Raw genomic sequence first — 19,588 nt, 5'->3', positions numbered from 1 at the left:
GTTCTTACCATGTTTTAGTGCATTTTATTTTATTTTACCCCTTGTTGTAATATTGAGTGTTGTTTATTGGTGAGTATATTTTTATCTTTTGTGGTTTATATGGTTGTATTATTTTTGTATTTTAAATGAGAAATTTGATTGCATTTTCTAAAGTGCATGATCATCAAATAAACTTTTCACTAATGCCTTTATTTGCAATGCATGGAGTAAGATCATCAATTTAAGTGATCAATAAAGCATTAATATATGTTTTGTGGGCTCATTAAATGCCTTTATTGTTGTGCAATGATTTGATGCAAAAGGGAGCAACATTACTGAAACTATTAATTTTAACATGATTTAATAGTCCATGAGTAGGCTTGAAATTTATGTTCAAGAGAAATTGTGAAATTATTAGATGTGACATGATGATAGAAATTTATGATTAACAGGGCAAAGTAAAAAAAAAGCAATATACAATATACAAAGCTTTATTGAAATTTAGTAGTATAGCAAATATGAATCAATGTGTTATCAAAATATACATATTAATTTCTTGCTACAAGGCCCAAATCTTTTGAGCATCACTAATCCACAAAGTCACCATCATGGTAGCTCAACAAAAAAGGAGCATACCTCAATGGGGAAACAATGTTGTGTGGAGGTTGATCCCTCTTACATGTATAGTTTGCTTTCTCCTATATACACTGCAAGCATCAAAGAATGGTTATGTATTTTCGACGAGTTATATGAGGACCTGCGCTTTCGGAACACGTCGCGAGCATTTGGCACGACGAGGGTTCATCAGACTGCAGGCACAGCCTTGCAGTAGCTCCATATCTTCCTCAAATGTGAATATGGAGGCCATTTCTGGATTCTGCAGTAGCAACTTTGATGCCAGAAACCCAGCAATTGTCCATGTTTGATACAGCCGCGATTGCTTTCCGATGAATCTAGCTGTTGGGGTGTCATAGTACTCAGGCCATTGATCATCTGAAAGTCTTTCCTCAGCTACATCGACAGCCTTTTGGGCTAATTCAGGCCTGCCCATTTTGATGCAAGCCAAAGTGAACTGCAACAGCACAAAAACAATGCAGTTAGAAAAATGATTGGAAGTGAAAGAGATCGAATGATAGAGAAGTGTCAATGGACACTTGAGTACCTGCCACAGTAGAGTAGGCCATGATCCACCATTATGATACGACCAAGGCCTGCAATTTATCAACTGTTATTAGATTAAGAAACCCAGAAACTACATCAATCATCTTAGGAAATTTTCTAGTATGGATGCTTCTTGTCTTTGATTTTAGATAACAAGTAGATTTGAACTTGTCATGTTGCTGAAGGATGACAGAAATTTGATTTGCATATTACTGACTGTTATTAGATTAAGATATTTGGCAATGATGATTCAATCATCAAAGAAAATTTTTGACTTTATGGATGCTTGTTATCTTTCCTTCCAGACTAACTAGTAGTATTCAATATCCTAACATCAGCAGCGTGTCTTGTAGATGAAGGATGATATTAATTCGATTCAAGTTCTAAGCCGTAAATACTGAAACTCTCATTAAATAGAAGGCGGTGTTGGGGTGTTGTAACTTACGTATTTTTCGGATCACTTCCAGTAATTATGCGCCATTCTTCGTTTTCTAATGCAGGATAGCATATCTTTAGAGGCATAGTTCCTACGAAATCCTCCCATTTGATCTCCATGAGGTTTAGAATGTCCTCAGCTTGTCTTGGAGTGGTTAAGGAAGAAATGATAGCCCATAGGTTACCCAGTGAGAAGAACCTAAAATCCATGTGACCTGGCTGAAGGTTCCCAATCAAGTAGCCGCCTTTTTCAGGAATCCAATCGACTAGCCAGCTAGGAATTTGCTCCGGATAGATGTTGAATTTGTTAGTAGCATCTTGAGAGTATTCTTCAGTCTTGTAGCGATAAATCTCATTGATCTTTTTCAGATCCACCCAATAATACTCTCTGATGTGGAATGATAGAGCAGTGAGCCTCTTGTTAACAGCAGTCAGCAAGTTCCTGGATCCATCATCGATGGCAATCATTTCGCGTGAACAACGCAAAGCGCAGTAGAACAAAGCCTGTATGATATAAAATTGTCAAATGCATATTGTCATGTAAATAAACATCACAAAATCAGCTTAACCAATACTACAACTGATTAATTAGTCTTGTATACATTAAGTTCATCCAGGTTTAGAGAAATAGTTGGTATCTAATTCTCAACTTTGGACTATTTAATTGACCTAAACTCCAGGTATCGATTAATAATTCAGCTTGTAAACTTAATCTTATTTCAGTGCCAATAAGTTTCCTGCACCTTCAAAATAAATTGCTTCCAAAACACATGTATTTCTTGTATCTAAACCTCAACGATTAGCCAGTTAATTTAATTTGGCAGTATCAGTTGGAAGAAAGCAAGAATAGGAAAGTATCTAAGGTAGAAACCATGAGTGAATTCATTTAGAGCTTTCAGTTGCAAAATGCTAGAATGACAAATGTATTAAGGATCAACTGAAAAAAAAGATACAGCATTAAAACTCATATACCTGAATCTCAAGAGGATGTCCATGGATGCCCATTCGTCGGTCTATCATGCAAGAGCCGTCAGCAACAAGTAGAGTAGGGAACATATCAAACCCATCAGATAAGCACAAGTTCAAGATCAATCGAATGCCAGTCTGCACATCCACTCTCTCTTGTAATGTATAGTCCCCTGTAATCTTTCCATAGGCTCTTAGCAATATGATCCACCACAACCCTGTAAACAAGGAATTAGTGCCTCAAAGCGATTTGCTAGCATTCATCTCTCTAGAGAGTAAAAAATCTTATTAATTGACCTACCAGAATCTACTGGAGCGACTCGTCCGATGGCTGATTCACCGAAATCGGGGTCCAGCACCTCCTTGACTTCATCCTTTCTTCCATCTATAGGCACACTTCGAACCTTGAAGCTCGCGGGCATTAACCCTTGTCCAGGGCTGTAGCAGTCCACAGTTTTCTCCCAACTCTACATATCAAGGAAATACGCAAAAAAATAAACATGGTTTGCATTCAAATCAGAAGGATACCAAAAAGATTCGTCCATGTTAATTCATTCAAATTGAAAAAGAAAAGTTTCATGGCTTTCTTAAAATCATGGAAACAGGATAGCTGAAGAATATGAGAATTTCAAGTTTCATGATTCAAGGCTGTCTCTAGGAGTCTCTTCTTGATCAACCCTAACAATTTTAAGAGTTAAAGTGCCGATTAAGGAGATAGTAACCTCAGTTTGGTGGAATAGTTGAGAAATCCTTGGAAAGGAATAAAAATCCTTGAAAAAGAATAAATTTGTACCAGATCGATAGAGGAATTAATAGATGGAAAAGCAGATGTTTTTTTTTATTGGTATTACCTGCAATTGCAAGGTGTGCAAAAGGAAATTTCGAACAATCTCGGTCTCCCCTTTGAGGAGGAAGGCGAGCGCCGAGGGGACGAAGTCCCGGATGAAGACCTGATCGTAGTTGAGAGCTTCCGCCGCCGGGTCGTTGGCGGCCACCGTCCCCACTGCGCTCCCGCAGTAGCTCACCACCGTGTCCTTCAGCAACCTCCAAGCCTCCTTCTCAGCCGCCGTCTCCTTCCGCTCCTCGGCAGCCTGCACTACCACTTTCTCATGCATCTCCTCCTCCTCCTTTTGCACCACCGCCGCTGCCAGCATCTCCTTCTCCGGCTCCACGAGCTCGATCACCAGCGGCTTCACGGCCGCGAGGCCCTGAACGAAGATCCGCTCAAAGGCCCGATCGCCGCTGGGCTGCAGCGGCCCAGTCGCAGTGGATAGCCGGCGCGAGTCCGACATCGCCGCCTCGTCCTTCGCCGGGGCGATGGCGGCGCGGATCCTGGAGGAGGCGGATCCGACGGTGCGCTTCGAGAATCGGCGCCCGTGGACTAAGAAAGCGCCGGTCGCGGCGGGGGCACGGAACCGGGGACACGAAGGCAAGATCTGGGCGGCGAGCAGACGGCCGAAGGGCCTCACGGCGACGGCGATCTCCATGGAGCCGGTTGCAGTCATCAAACAGAAGGATCCGAAGTCGAAATATCGAATACTTCAAGGACTCAAATGTATGTTCACAGGGACCAAATACAAGAACAAAGTTAGACAAATGAACTGATCTGTAAAAATGCAGGGGGCAAACGGAGAAGAAAGAGGCGTACTTTGAATTGGTTACGTCCTCGTTTTATAAGGCGAGACAAAGAGACAACGTGAGGAGAAAGGAACCACCGACCACGCAGACGAAGCACGACTGCACGAGCCCCCGAACACGATCGTAACCGTCCGATAGAGAACGGACGGCAGATGACAAAGGAAAGACTGAAAAATCTGGTAACAATGACAACCGACCACGAATTTTAAAAAGGCCATAAAGCCGCTGTCTGCCGTCAGATCGAGAACAGACGGCGGCAAGTGAAGACACGTGGATGCACAGGACGGGAAGAGGGAAATGGATAAGCATGTCGCGGCTGACGCGGCGGCTATATTCGGTAAAGAAAACGCGTCCGCCACGTGGCGTCGCGATGGGAGCGGGGAGCAATTTTTTAATATATTTTTTGCATTTTCCAGCGTGGCCATGGGCCCATTAAGGGAGGGGACTGATGAGTTGGATTGGATAAGAAGATATTGCATATTGGAAATGGATCGATTTTCAGAATTTTGCAAATTAAAATTTAATATTAGAGGAAGAAAATATGTTTTTTTCTTCACTTTTTAATTTTATTGATAAGAGTATTTATTTTTTTAAATGATTATGTCATTTTAATTTATTGTTTTCTTATTTTATAATTTAGCAATATATATGAAAAATAAATTTTATTAATTTTTTATGCATGTTCGTGAGACTTTTATCCTAACATACCAAACACCAATTAAATAAATAAATAAATTATGGAATGAAAGTCATAAATTGAGTCCTTACCAACCCATACGTCAGAAGATAGTCCACAAATTTACAATTAAATAAAAAGTATATTAAATTTTATTTTATTTTTTAAACAAATAAATTGCTCATTCTCTATTTTCTCTCCCTTAAAATTAATTTAAAAAAAAATAAATATTTAAATGGGATTTCCTTATCAAAGATAGAGAAAGAAGGAATCTTTTATTTTTTTAAAAATTGACTTTCTATTTGTGTGGTAGTTTGATACCGTATCTTTTTACACATGAAACATGTGTTCGAAACTAAATTCATTAAAAAAAATGTCTCAAATAACTTAAAATTTGTTGCAAAAAATGCTTAGTAGAATTATTGCATTTTTAAAAAAATAAATATAAATATTTAAAGACATTTTTTACTCGTTTTTCTCAATGTATTTTGGGGTTTTTTTTGGTTGTCTACGACTTTGGAGAGGACGGGGAAAAAATCTTCTATTTATTTTGTTTTTGAAAAATAGTTTTTGTAGTCTTTTGTAGATTCTTATCATCTTTATGCGGCAACCATGAATTATTTAAGGCCGTGGAATTTTCTACTAATGAACGCATAAATCACATGCTTTCCGCATTTTGTCATATGATGTACTTTTCCATCGTGTTTTTCTCATTCTTTTTTTATAAGGGAGAGAACGACTGCGCTCGCAATTTTTTTTATTTTTTTATTTGAAAAGAGAGAGAGAGAGTTGAATGAGTTAATATAATTGACTAATATATTATAATCAAATAAATAATTTAGATGAATTAAATTAAAATTTTATTAATTTATTATAAAATGAATTCGAGTCAATCAAGCTCCGTGATCCGCATTGATTGACCTATGATGGACTTGAGTTAGACTCATAGATTAAGAAAATTTATTTTTTTATTTAAAATTTAAAATTAATAGAAATGGATTTGATTTATCTAATTTAATAATTAAAATAGTAAATTACAATCTAAATTTAAAATTTTAAATATTTTTTTTAGAAATGGTTGACCCGCTAAGTGACAACCTATCTTGGATTAGATTGTATATTTTTTAACTTGTCAAGTTGATGGATCGACTGGTTCCATCCTATATGATGAATTTTTAATTAATTAATTTGTCACACTATAAATTAATTTGACAACTCTAATCAATATCGATCTAGTCATCTGTCCATCTATATATTTGAATTTACTTTCTTCTATAGCTGAACTCTAAAATTAAGATTAAACCATCCACTCTAAAATTAATCAATATAAATTAAATATTTAAGATTAAAAATATGCAAAAGCTCTATTTATTTATTTTATTCTTTACATTTATGGTATCATCCATTTCTCTTAAAGCATCGATTAATTGCAAACTTAATTTGAAAGTCATATTTTAGCTTGGACATTTTCAAGATGCCCTAATAATCAACGAATGACAAATACTTTTCTTGCACGATCCAATTTCAATAAGAACTCGACGACTCAATGCACTCGATTCGTTTATATGTTTTGTTGAATATTTTTTTCATGTCTTAGATTAAATTTTTTGATAAATTAATTAAAAAAGTAGATAGGTGATTTGATTATTTTGGAAATTTAGGGTGTGTGATTCAGTAAGGCTGCGTTTGGTTTGAGGGACACGAGAGACAGTGACAGAAATACAAAAATACAGAAGACAGTAGAGACAATGGACAGAATATAAATTGTATCTGTCTCATGTTTGGTAATACAAAATACAAAAACAGAATTTCTAACTTAAAAGACTAAGTTACCCTTCCTAACCCATAATAACTATGGCAAAATATGATTTTGTATTGGAGATTCAGCTCTGCTGGTCGATCAGCTTGCCCCCTTCCTTCCTAAGAGCAGTAAGACCAGTAGGTGCGAACGGCGGAAGGTGCGAACGGCGGCGGGTGAAGGCGTGACTTCCTGCGAACGGCGGAAGGTGCAAACGGCGTGACTTCCTGCGAACGGCGGAAGGTGCGAACGGCGGCGCGTGAAGATGCAGACGGCGGCGCCTTCCTTTGACGAGTCAGGTGCGAACGGCGGCGTGTGAAGATGCAGACCGAGGGTTTTGTCATGCCCTCGGTCTTTCTGCGAACGGCGGAAGATGCAGACCAGTAGGCGACGGCGGAAGATGCAGACTAGTAGGCAGAAGGTGCCTTTGACGGGTGCGAACAACAAAATTGCGGTGTGAAGATGCAGACCGAGGGTTTTGTGGGTAAAATGGGAATTTAATTCTTCTGTCTCCGTGTAAGTTGCGGTGTCTCCAGTTTTAGGATGGACACGATTTTTGGGTTGCATGGCGACAGAGACGGAGACAAAACTTTATTTTTTGTACCTGTCTCTCAAAATCAAACGGGGACAGAGACAAAAAATCTAATCTGTCTCTGTATTTATGTCCTGTCCCTAAAATCAAACGTAGCCTAAATTATTATAAAAATAATAAAAGTATATCAAATAATTAAAAAAATTCAAAAGACCTAAATGGGCCACAACCCAAGTGGCATGTCTAGCGTAAGTAAAAAAGAACTATAAAAATTTAAAATAATCCACATAGATAAAAAGAATGATTTGCATTTATCATTTATTTTGTACTTCCAAGTAAGTATGCTTGGTATTATATTGACTTTACCATCGAACAATTTTCTCTACCAACAAATGTGGGACTAAAATTGATCCTATATAACACTTTCAAGAGATGATGTAATTATATGATGAGCATTATACAAAATATGCAATATGCATATTTTTCTTTGTCGTGATTAATTGTAATTTTTTGATTAATCATATCACAAATAATCGTGGGACCGATCATGTAAGACCGCTGGAGTGTGGATTCCATTTTTTTTATTGAAATGTTATTATTAGACTTATTTCAAGATTTAATAGGAACTAAATCTTATGGATATGCTTCCCTTAAATATTTTCCCATTTTTTTATGAAATGGGTGCTTTGCCACCTCTAATAGATCTACTATATGTATACATTTAATGTGTAAAATAAATTTCCAAAAATTATTCACTTTTATTCAACGAAACTATAACTTTAGGCTTATATTTTTAAATTCCAAGAAACATTTTCAAAGCCTTTCTAAATCTAATCATAAATATTGAGTTTGGAATCTGACTGTTCACCTACCTATAAATTTAGAAATAAAATATATATATATATATATATATGAGGAGTGATGTGCTGCGCGACGCCCTCTGCGCGACTCCTGCACGACGCTGAGGTGGCTAGAAATTTCTCGCCGCGTCATCGCGTCCGCAGTGGCAAGCTGGCCGAAATACAAAAATCGCGCCTCCCCCTTTCGTTGCCGCCTCCCCAGAACCATCGCGATCCTCCTCCCTCCTCCCTCTACTTTGCTCTGCGCCGGTCGCCTCTCTCTCTGCTCTCTTCTCCTCTGATCTGATCGCCGCGCTCCCTTCTCCCCTGCCCGCCGCCGCGCTCTGCTCTCTTCTCCCTCTGCTCGCCGTCGCGCCCTATCGCCATCGCAGCGATGCCGAAGCATGCGGCGGACGAGGGCGGTGAAGAAGAGGAGCCATCGTAACCAGCCCTCAGGCTCGCACCGGGCTCTGACGTGTGCAAGGCTCTCATGGACCGCTGCGGCAAGTCCTCCGCCCCGCAGCACCGCCACCTCTGCGCCTCCGCCGCCGCCATCCGTTCAATTCTCCAAGAAGAGGGCCTTCCACTCACCCCTACGCCCTACTTCTCAGCCGTCATCACCGCCATGCGCGATGCTGACGCATCCGACCACGGCGCCGTCGCTACTCTCTCCGCTTTCCTCGCTATCCTTCTCCCGTTCGTGCCTTCCGAGTCCCTTCCAAGTTCCATCGCCCAAGGCGAAAGACGCCGCCGGCATTCTTTCTGCTCGCCTTCAAGATTCGGCTGCTGAGCTTCCTACTGGGGCTGTGCGGTCCATAGTCAAGTCGCTGGGTGTTTTGGTGCTTCGGATGGATTTGGAGGATTGGATCTCTTTCAAATTGCCTTTGCAAGTGCTTGTGGCTCTCACTGTCGATAAGCGGCCAAAGGTGCGGAGATCTGCCCAAGTATCTGTTGAGAAGGTATTTGAAGCTTTCAAGAGCTTTGGCATCATCAAAAAGGCGAGCAAGGTTATGTTATCTTTGTACAAGAAATACATATCTTTGATTGCAGAAATGTGTACTACTGAAATGCCTAGTGAGATTGATTTCAAAGAGTTACCCAAAAGTGAACATCCGGAAATCATCCATATGCTTATTGTCCTTAAACTTATTGTCCCGTACCTGTCTGAGAAAGTACGGATGGAGATCTTTTCTGATGCTCATAGGTTCTTGAGTTGTGCTTCCTCGTCGATTACAAGACATGTCATTGAACTTGTTGATTCTTTAGTACAACAAACAGAAGCTAAGATTCTTTTGACTGAATCAGACAAGATCATATTTGCTTTTACGTCTTATTTATCTTCTAGTGAGAAGAATCCCGACGAGACAATAGTTTCTCGATTGAAATTGTTGAGAAATTTGTTGAACAAACTCCATACTTTTCAACCCACCATATGGATCAGCAAACTTCCTGTGGTCTTATTGTCAGTTAAAGGATATCTGGATGCTGATAACGATATATCAGAAATTGTTGCTGAAATCTTGAAAGACTTGATTAATGTTCAGATTGATTTAAGCCTTTCACTGCCTACTACAAACCAATCATGTGATAATATTGAACATAGCAGTCCTGAGATGAGCGCAATTGTAAATATCATTTCAAGCATAAAAAGTTTGCTTGATGCTTGCAGTACTCCCACCGGACATATGCTTGGTGTAATTTCAGTTTTGTTTCTTAAACTTGGTAAGATGTCAAACATATTTATGAAGGATATATTGCTTAAATTATCACGGTATATAAGAAAAGCTGATGCAAGCTCACCTTCAATGGAATCTCTTTGCGAATGTATTGGATCTGCTGTGACTGCTATGGGTCACGAGGTGTTTATATTGATTCCATTATCTTTCAATGAACATAAATTTACAATTTCAAATATTTGGATGATACCTATACTAAAGAAAAATATGCGTGGAGCATCATTACATTTTTTCATGGAGCACATATTCCCACTTGTTAAATGTGTGCAACAAGCTTGTGTTGAAGTCACCAGTGCAAGATTACAACAGAGGCTCAGAACATATGTACGCCAATTGTGGGATTTGCTCCCTGCTTTTTGTCACTATCCAACTGATACTTCTGAAAGCTTTGATTCCCTTGCCAAGATACTTCTAGATCTTATAAAAAATGATTCCTCTTTGCATGAAGCCATATCAATAAGCTTGCAGACACTTGTGATGGAGAATTTAAGTGTTCTTCAGGCAAATCAAGATGTGAATCAGCATGCCATGGTGGATAGTCTTGCATTGGAAAGTTCCCACAAGTCACAAAGTTTCACTATTGAGTATACAAAGGAAACTGCATCAAAAAACATAGAGGCTTTGACATCCAATTCTATGGTTTTGATTCAGACTCTTGCAGATGCTTTCTTTGGTGCTCCTCCTGAAAAGCATGTTTTTTTGAAGGGTGCGATAGAGTCATTGTCTTCACTTGTCAAGAGCGATGATCTTCATAAAATTTTCCTATCATTGTTGAAAAAGTTTGATCTATTTAATACATTAGAGGAATCTAATAAACTATGCGAGGGTGACACTGAAAATGCTGACAAAAAGGAAGAGAATAAAGAAACAAGTACAACAGAGAAAAGCCAAGAAAGGTGTTTGGTAGTTAAACTTGTGTCCTCGTTCATTCAAGCCTGTGATGGGGATCTAGTTAACTTGATATTTGATTTTATCAAGTTATCGTTATTGGCTTCAGATACCACAAATAAAGCAGATGAACTTTTTTGCTTTGAGAAAAATTATCGAGAAGCATAATTGGTTTTGTGTTGCTCGGACTGATGATTTGATTCATCTACTCCACAGTTTAGAAATCCTTGGAGATTATAAGGCTGAAACATATCAAATCTCTTGTTACCATTTATTATTGGTTCACATAATAAAAATGAATGTGGAGGAAAGTAATGCAAAAGCCTTTCTAATTTTGAATGATATCATACTCATCCTAAAGTCAAAGAAAACATCCAGAAAACTAGCATATGATATGTTGTTGGCAACTAGTAGTAGCCTGAAGGATTGCCATTCTGACAATTCACAACAAGATCTGAGGCGGCTATTTGTTATGGTAATGGGCTATCTCTCTAGTGAATCTACCCACATCATGAGTGGTGCAGTATCTGCTCTTTCATTGCTTATATACAACGATGCTGAGTTTTGTCTGTCTGTGCCGAACCTGATACCTTCTGTTCTGTTATTGCTTCAAAGTAAATCAAATGAAGTTATTAAAGCAGCGTTAGGCTTTGTCAAATTGTTGGTTTCGTCCGTGAAATTAGAGAACCTTATAAATTTAATTCCTAATATCCTGAAAGGAATATTGCCATGGTCAGAAGTTACTAAATATCATTTCAGATCAAAGGTTGTAGTTATACTTGACATTCTCATCAGAAAGTGTGGTCTTGAGGCAGTTGATTGTAACTCACCCAAAAAATATAAGGTTTTCTTGAAATCCATTCATCAGGCCCGCAAGAACAAGAAGAAACATGGTGGTTCAACTAAAGATGAAGCAAAATCTAATTCAAAAGATCTTGCCTCCAAACGAGGAAAGAAAAGGACTCATAATGAAATAGAAGAGAAGGGTCCAGGGTTAGGTAGCAACAGCGAAAGAGGAAGGGAGAAGAAACAAAGGACTAATAATGCTTACAGGGCAAACAGGGTTCAAAAGTCCGTGGATAGCAGTAGACATCGACGTGCTCCGGACCGCATGGCAATGGACAAGAACAGGAGGATCAGTAAGAAAAATTTCAATCAGAAAACGAAGGAAGTTCCTAGAGTACAGGCCAAAAGAAAATCACAAATGCGAAGAAGAGCACGATAATGTTGCAGAGGTTGCTCTGTACCTATCTGTTAGTGTCCATGGATGCAAAGGACGTAGCGCTCTGCGTCCGGCGTCGCAGAGGGACGGGCGAGCAGGGCGATGGCCGGCCGAACGCAGCGACGCCGGACGCGATGGCGATAGGGGCGATGGCGGGCCGAACGCAACGACGCCGGGCGCGATGGCGAGAGGAGCGACGCGCGAGCAGGGGGCTTGGGGGCTTCGGCAGCTCGAATCGGCGATTTGGCCGCGCGATTTTGGGAGAGGGGCGATTTTGGGGACGGGCGGAGAGCACGACGCGAAGGCGCGAATGGAATTGGGTTTTCGCTTGCCACGCTTCGAGCCACGTCGGCACGCTCCGCGCGATGCCAGCTCAGCGTCGCGGATATGTCGCGCAGAGGAGTCGCGCGGCATATCAATTCCGTATATATATATATATCAAGATAGGAAAACCCGACATTTCTAATAAATTTTATTTTACTGACTAAGGAAATTATTTAATTTTTGCACTTAATATTTTATTATAATAATGGAAATATAAACAAGTCATAATTCAAAGTCGACTCAAATTGGATTATAAATATTTTTTTACCCACCCCAAAATATAAAAGTTTAGTCAAGAAAAAAAAGGCAAGTTGTCAAGTTCAATTAGAGATGCATTATTGGAGTTGTTGGATGGTGACTTGTCGACTCTCCATTGGCCTGAATTTCTATTTGCTGTCAAATGGAATTTCTGTCTGTATGTCCACTTAGCCATTGGATATATATACCCTCCTTTAGTAGTGGAGCTCAATGAGCAATTTCTTCCAACTCTCTCATATTATAGTAATTATATTAGAAATTCTTTTTTTATCTAATAAAAAATAGAATTCATCACACAACGATTCTATATGATAGATTTCATGATCATCTATAAGAAAAGTAAATTGAAAAGTTATAATTAACTATTAGGGGAAGAACATTGTCTCTGCTTTATCGAGATTCAGTCTTTACCCACCTCAATAAGTCTGTCCGTAATAATCAACTAAATCATGCTCAAAAAATTTTCTTTGATTTATCATTTCAGCAATAAAGATAAAATCTACCACCTCAATGATCCCACACGATCGAACCCACGACCATCTGTGAGAAAGTAAATCGAGAAGCCGCAGTTGGTCACAACGAGGAGAACAAATTTTTGATCTATCATTTCAGCAAAAGTAGAATCTGTCACCCCAGCGATGCCACACAGTCAGTCTCATGATCATTTGTGAGGAGGTAAATCGAGAAGCTGTAATTGACTACGATGGAGGAGGGCATTACCTCAACTTTGTCAAGATTAGACCCTTGTTCACTTTAATAAATTTACTTCATCGTAACTAACTCAATTATGCCTCAGCAACAACCTATCATTGATCTTAGGTCAAGTGAGTTTTTTAAACTTATTTAATTTAATTTTATTAGTGTTGAGGTTGCATGGAAAAGTTGAGCGAGAGCTAATCGAAGAGACAAGAACATGAGTGATAATTTTTTGAATTGATTAATCCTACATATGATCAATCCTATAAAAATTTCTCATTAATCAACAGGAGTACTCAGATTGAAACCACCGATAATCAATTTTCATAATTGACAACATCGCTATAGAACGTCATACTGTATTTAAATATTATAATCATGAGTCATAATAAGACTGCTTCATAATTTATATTATTTTTTTATATTTTTTTTTATCAAATATATAATATGCATACTCTTGTCGAGAATTGAATCTAAGAATCCATCAAAGACGTGGGTGATTCATGATGGGAGAAAAAGTATAAATTTATCAAAATTTTTGGATTGTATTAGAAAAAAACAAACTTTAGGTCCTTTAAAATAAATTCCTCTATGGACGTTAAAAAGAGCGTATATTTATCCATTTGACTCGCTCTTTCCATAGCTCGATCTCCATATCGTCATCCTTCTCCTTCTCCTTCTTCAATCGCGAAGCGAGTAGATCAGGCGATGGCTGCGGATCGGAGGGTGGGAGTGGCAGTGGACTTCTCCCCATGCAGCAAAGCGGCGCTCCGCTGGGCCGTGGAGAACATGGTGAGGGACGGCGACCACCTCATCGTCGTCAATGTCCAGAAGGAGGGACACTACGAGAAGGGCGAGATGCAGCTCTGGGAGACCACCGGATCACGTATGATTCACCTTCGTCTCAACTTCTTCTTGCCTTGTTTCCTCTTTCAAGTCATGAGATCAAAAAAAAAAAAAAATCCCATTCGTGTTTTTTTTGACTTGTTTAAATTAATTTTATTAGTGTTGAGATTGCGTGGAAAAGTTGAGCGAGCTAATCAAGAGGCAAAAAAGTGGGTGATAATTTTTCAAATTGATTAATCCTACAGTTGATCAATCCCATAAAAATTTTTCATCAATCAACAGGAGTACTCATGTTGAAACCATTGATAATTAATTTTCATAATTGACCACATCACTATAGAATATTGTTCCTGTTGAGATCCGCTTCTGGACCAAGCGGCTAACTCCCTGTTCAGCACCTCACCGTACCTAACTAGAGCGTCCTCCGAGACGAGGAAGAAGGATCCTGCAAGAAAGAAGTACGTGAGATGGAGGGCCAGAGGGGGGTCCCCTAGCGCGACCACTCCGATGCTTAAGTTAGCGGCCGGAGAAGAAGATGGGAGGAGAAGATGGAAAGAAGTTTTTCAATCTGTTCTCGCTTACCTCCTCCGGCAAGATGCTAACCCTTTAAGGCAGGAGAAAACGTTGTGTCACATCCAAGATGTGATTAGGGGTTCCATCATCATTATGAACGTGTCCTGAGATGTGTCAGGGGTCGTGTCCAGAGGAATGGTGCAGCTGGCAAGTATATCTCGTCGCTGACTTGCATTAAGGAAGGAGTCACATCAGGCACGTGCCCCCTTATGAGGAGACGGTGAGAGGACATGGGGAACATTCATAACGAATGATGGACGGAGTGACCCTTGGGAAATGGAGAGATCTGGGGTTCCTTCTCTGACAAGCCTTGTCGAGGGGGGCAAGGATACCTAAGCGGAGTTTTACTCCGAGCCGAAGTGGCGCTCGGCTCGGAGAGAGAGAGGCCTCGTTCTCGTATCGAAGAGGGTTCTAGTGCTGGAACCGAGAAGAAGTGGAATTCGGTTCCCAACCGAGGTGAAGTTCAGCTCAGCAAGTGCCTCGGTATCCTAGCCACAGTGGAGTTCGGATCACCGTGAGGTCATGGATCCGAGCCAACCTATGGCTCGTCTCAGCTTTGAGACAGTTGATGCGGATATGCTAGAGGACTTAGTATTTGTCCACGGGGGTCGAATAAGTGAGCTACCAGAGGCTTGGGCCAGGGGTTCGCTTGCTTCACACAACTCCTTGACTATGGCTAACCTCATTGCCTCCTCTGACTTGGTTAACCTAACCTGAGGCTTAAGCCAAGGGTTCGCTTGCTTCACACAACTCCTTGACTATGAGCCAAAATATGTTCCTGTTGAGATCCGCTTCTGGACCAAGCGGATAAGTCCCTCTTCAGCACCTCACCGTACCTAACTAGAGCGTCCTCCGGGACGAGGAAGAAGGATCCTGCAAGAAAGAAGTACGTGAGATGGAGGGCCAGAGGGGGGTCCCTTGGCGCGACCACTCCGATGCTTAAGTTAGCGGCCGGAGAAGAAGATGGGAGGCGGAAGATGGAAAGAAGTTTTTCAATCTGTTCTCGCTTACCTCCTCCGGCAAGATGCTAACCCTTTAAGGCAGGAGAAAACGTTGTGTCACATCCAAGATGTGATTAGGGGTTCCATCATCATTATGAACGTGTCTTGAGATGTGTCAGGGGTCGTGTCCAGAGGAATGGTGCAGCTGGCAAGTATATCTCGTCGCTGACTTGCATTAAGGAAGGAGTCACATCAGGCACGTGCCCCCTTATGAGGAGACGGTGAGAGGACATGGGGAACATTCATAACGAATGATGGACGGAGTGACCCTTGGGAAATGGAGAGATCTGGGGTTCCTTCTCTGACAAGCCTTGTCGAGGGGGGCAAGGATACCTAAGCGGAGTTTTACTCCGAGCCGAAGTGGCGCTCGGCTCGGAGAGAGAGAGGCCTCGTTCTCGTATCGAAGAGGGTTCTAGTGCTGGAACCGAGAAGAAGTGGAATTCGGTTCCCAACCGAGGTGAAGTTCAGCTCAGCAAGTGCCTCGGTATCCTAGCCACAGTGGAGTTCGGATCACCGTGAGGTCATGGATCCGAGCCAACCTATGGCTCGTCTCAGCTTTGAGACTGTTGATGCGGATATGCTAGAGGACTTAGTATTTGTCCACGGGGGTCGAATAAGTGAGCTACCAGAGGCTTGGGCCAGGGGTTCGCTTGCTTCACACAACTCCTTGACTATGGCTAACCTCATTGCCTCCTCTGACTTGGTTAACCTAACCTGAGGCTTAGGCCAGGGGTTCGCTTGCTTCACACAACTCCTTGACTATGAGCCAAAATATGTTCTTGTTGAGATCCGCTTCTGGACCAAGTGGATAACTCCCTCTCAGCACCTCACCGTACCTAACTAGAGCGTCCTCCGGGACGAGGAAGAAGGATCCTGCAAGAAAGAAGTACGTGAGATGGAGGGCCAGAGGGGGGTCCCTTGGCGCGACCACTCCGATGCTTAAGTTAGCGGCCGGAGAAGAAGATGGGAGGCGGAAGATGGAAAGAAGTTTTTCAATCTGTTCTCGCTTACCTCCTCCGGCAAGATGCTAACCCTTTAAGGCAGGAGAAAACGTTGTGTCACATCCAAGATGTGATTAGGGGTTCCATCATCATTATGAACGTGTCCTGAGATGTGTCAGGGGTCGTGTCCAGAGGAATGGTGCAGCTGGCAAGTATATCTCGTCGCTGACTTGCATTAAGGAAGGAGTCACATCAGGCACGTGCCCCCTTATGAGGAGACGGTGAGAGGACATGGGGAACATTCATAACGAATGATGGACGGAGTGGCCCTTGGGAAATGGAGAGATCTGGGGTTCCTTCTCTGACAAGCCTTGTCGAGGGGGGCAAGGATACCTAAGCGGAGTTTTACTCCGAGCCGAAGTGGCGCTCGGCTCGGAGAGAGAGAGGCCTCGTTCCCGTACCGAAGAGGGTTCTAGTGCTGGAACCGAGAAGAAGTGGAATTCGGTTCCCAACCGAGGTGAAGTTCGGCTCAGCAAGTGCCTCGATATCCTAGTCGCAGTGGAGTTCGGATCACCGTGAGGCCATGGATCCGAGCCAACCTATGGCTCGTCTCGACTTTGAGATAGTTGATGCGGATATGCTGGAGGACTTAGTATTTGTCCACGGGGGTCGAATAAGTGAGCTACCAGAGGCTTGGGTCAGGGGTTCGCTTGCTTCACACAACTCCTTGACTATGGCTAACATCATTGCCTCCTCTGACTTGGTTAACCTAACCTGAGGCTTGGGCCAGGGGTTCGCTTGCTTCACACAACTCCTTGACTATGAGCCAAAATATGTTCTTGTTGAGATCTGCTTCTGGACCAAGCGGCTAACTCCCTGTTCAGCACCTCACCGTACCTAACTTGAGCGTCCTCCGGGACGAGGAAGAAGGATCCTGCAAGAAAGAAGTACGTGAGATGGAGGGCCAGAGGGGGGTCCCCTGGCGCGACCACTCCGATGCTTAAGTTAGCGGCCGGAGAAGAAGATGGGAGGCGGAAGATGGAAAGAAGTTTTTCAATCTGTTCTCGCTTACCTCCTTCGACAAGATGCTAACCCTTTAAGGCAGGAGAAAACGTTGTGTCACATTCAAGATGTGATTAGGGGTTCCATCATCATTATGAACGTGTCCTGAGATGTGTCAGGGGTCGTGTCCAGAGGAATGGTGCAGCTGGCAAGTATATCTCGTCGCTGACTTGCATTAAGGAAGGAGTCACATCAGGCACGTGCCCCCTTATGAGGAGACGGTGAGAGGACATGGGGAACATTCATAACGAATGATGGACGGAGTGGCCCTTGGGAAATGGAGAGATCTGGGGTTCCTTCTCTGACAAGCCTTGTCGAGGGGGGCAAGGATACCTAAGCGGAGTTTTACTCCGAGCCGAAGTGGCGCTCAGCTCGGAGAGAGAGAGGCCTCGTTCCCGTACCGAAGAGGGTTCTAGTGCTGGAACCGAGAAGAAGTGGAATTCGGTTCCCAACCGAGGTGAAGTTCGGCTCAGCAAGTGCCTCGATATCCTAGTCGCAGTGGAGTTCGGATTACCGTGAGGCCATGGATCCGAGCCAACCTATGGCTCGTCTCGGCTTTGAGACAGTTGATGCGGATATGCTGGAGGACTTAGTATTTGTCCACGGGGGTCGAATAAGTGAGCTACTAGAGGCTTGGGTCAGGGGTTCGCTTGCTTCACACAACTCCTTGACTATGGCTAACCTCATTGCCTCCTCTGACTTGGTTAACCTAACCTGAGGCTTGGGCCAGGGGTTCGCTTGCTTCACACAACTCCTTGACTATGAGCCAAAATATGTTCTTGTTGAGATCTGCTTCTGGACCAAGCGGCTAACTCCCTGTTCAGCACCTCACCGTACCTAACTTGAGCGTCCTCCGGGACGAGGAAGAAGGATCCTGTAAGAAAGAAGTACGTGAGATGGAGGGCCAGAGGGGGGTCCCCTGGCGCGACCACTCCGATGCTTAAGTTAGCGGCCGGAGAAGAAGATGGGAGGCGGAAGATGGAAAGAAGTTTTTCAATCTGTTCTCGCTTACCTCCTTCGGCAAGATGCTAACCCTTTAAGGCAGGAGAAAACGTTGTGTCACATCCAAGATGTGATTAGGGGTTCCATCATCATTATGAACGTGTCCTGAGATGTGTCAGGGGTCGTGTCCAAAGGAATGGTGCAGCTGGCAAGTATATCTCGTCGCTGACTTGCATTAAGGAAGGAGTCACATCAGGCACGTGCCCCTTTATGAGGAGACGGTGAGAGGACATGGGGAACATTCATAACGAATGATGGACGGAGTGGCCCTTGGGAAATGGAGAGATCTGGGGTTCCTTCTCTGACAAGCCTTGTCGAGGGGGGCAAGGATACCTAAGCGGAGTTTTACTCCGAGCCGAAGTGGCGCTCGGCTCGGAGAGAAAGAGGCCTCGTTCCCGTACCGAAGAGGGTTCTAGTGCTGGAACCGAGAAGAAGTGGAATTCGGTTCCCAACCGAGGTAAAGTTCGGCTCAGCAAGTGCCTCGGTATCCTAGCCGCAGTGGAGTTCGGATCACCGTGAGGCCATGGATCCGAGCCAACCTATGGCTCGTCTCGGCTTTGAGACAGTTGATGCGGATATGCTGGAGGACTTAGTATTTGTCCACGGGGGTCGAATAAGTGAGCTACCAGAGGCTTGGATCAGGGGTTCGCTTGCTTCACACAACTCCTTGACTATGGCTAACCTCATTGCCTCCTTTGACTTGGTTAACCTAACCTGAGGCTTGGGCTAGGGGTTCGCTTGCTTCACACAACTCCTTGACTATGGCTAACCTCATTGCCTTCTCTGACTTGGTTAACCTAACCTGATCCTTTACGCCCATAACAAATGTCATATTTTAAATTTATTTGAAAAGTAATGATACACTATATGAAAATGTAGCATTAAAACACAACATGACACATTTTATACAGTGAATCTCACATCTATGCATATAGTGTATATCATGTTAGATTTTCATATTACATGTTTATATAGTGTATCATTTTATATTATAATCATGAGCCATAATAAGACT

The 19,588-nt window shown here is 42.3% G+C and overlaps 1 protein-coding gene and 1 pseudogene across 1 annotated transcript; one reads left to right on the top strand and one right to left on the bottom strand.

The window, feature by feature from the left end:
* Positions 1-469: 469 nt before the first annotated feature.
* LOC141847219 (neutral/alkaline invertase 1, mitochondrial-like) lies at positions 470-4,168 on the bottom strand. The gene is made up of 6 exons (XM_074735203.1): positions 3,393-4,168; positions 2,843-3,008; positions 2,548-2,759; positions 1,586-2,079; positions 1,142-1,190; positions 470-1,051 (listed from the first exon to the last, which is right to left on the bottom strand). The coding sequence occupies exons 1-6, from the start codon at positions 4,044-4,046 to the stop codon at positions 725-727; spliced, it is 1,902 nt and encodes a 633-aa protein (XP_074591304.1). The 5' UTR covers positions 4,047-4,168; the 3' UTR covers positions 470-724.
* Positions 4,169-8,418: 4,250 nt separating this feature from the next.
* On the top strand, positions 8,419-12,016 carry LOC141848015 (uncharacterized; annotated as a pseudogene).
* The last annotated feature ends 7,572 nt before the right edge of the window (positions 12,017-19,588 follow it).

The sequence above is a fragment of the Curcuma longa genome, chromosome 16 (assembly GCF_044706935.1).
Source record: "Curcuma longa cultivar G26 ecotype Majalengka, Jawa Barat chromosome 16, ITB_CL_G26_1.1, whole genome shotgun sequence".
Lineage (NCBI taxonomy): Eukaryota > Viridiplantae > Streptophyta > Magnoliopsida > Zingiberales > Zingiberaceae > Curcuma > Curcuma longa.
Note: the sequence above shows the minus strand (reverse complement) of the source record. Positions and strands in the feature narration are given on the sequence as shown.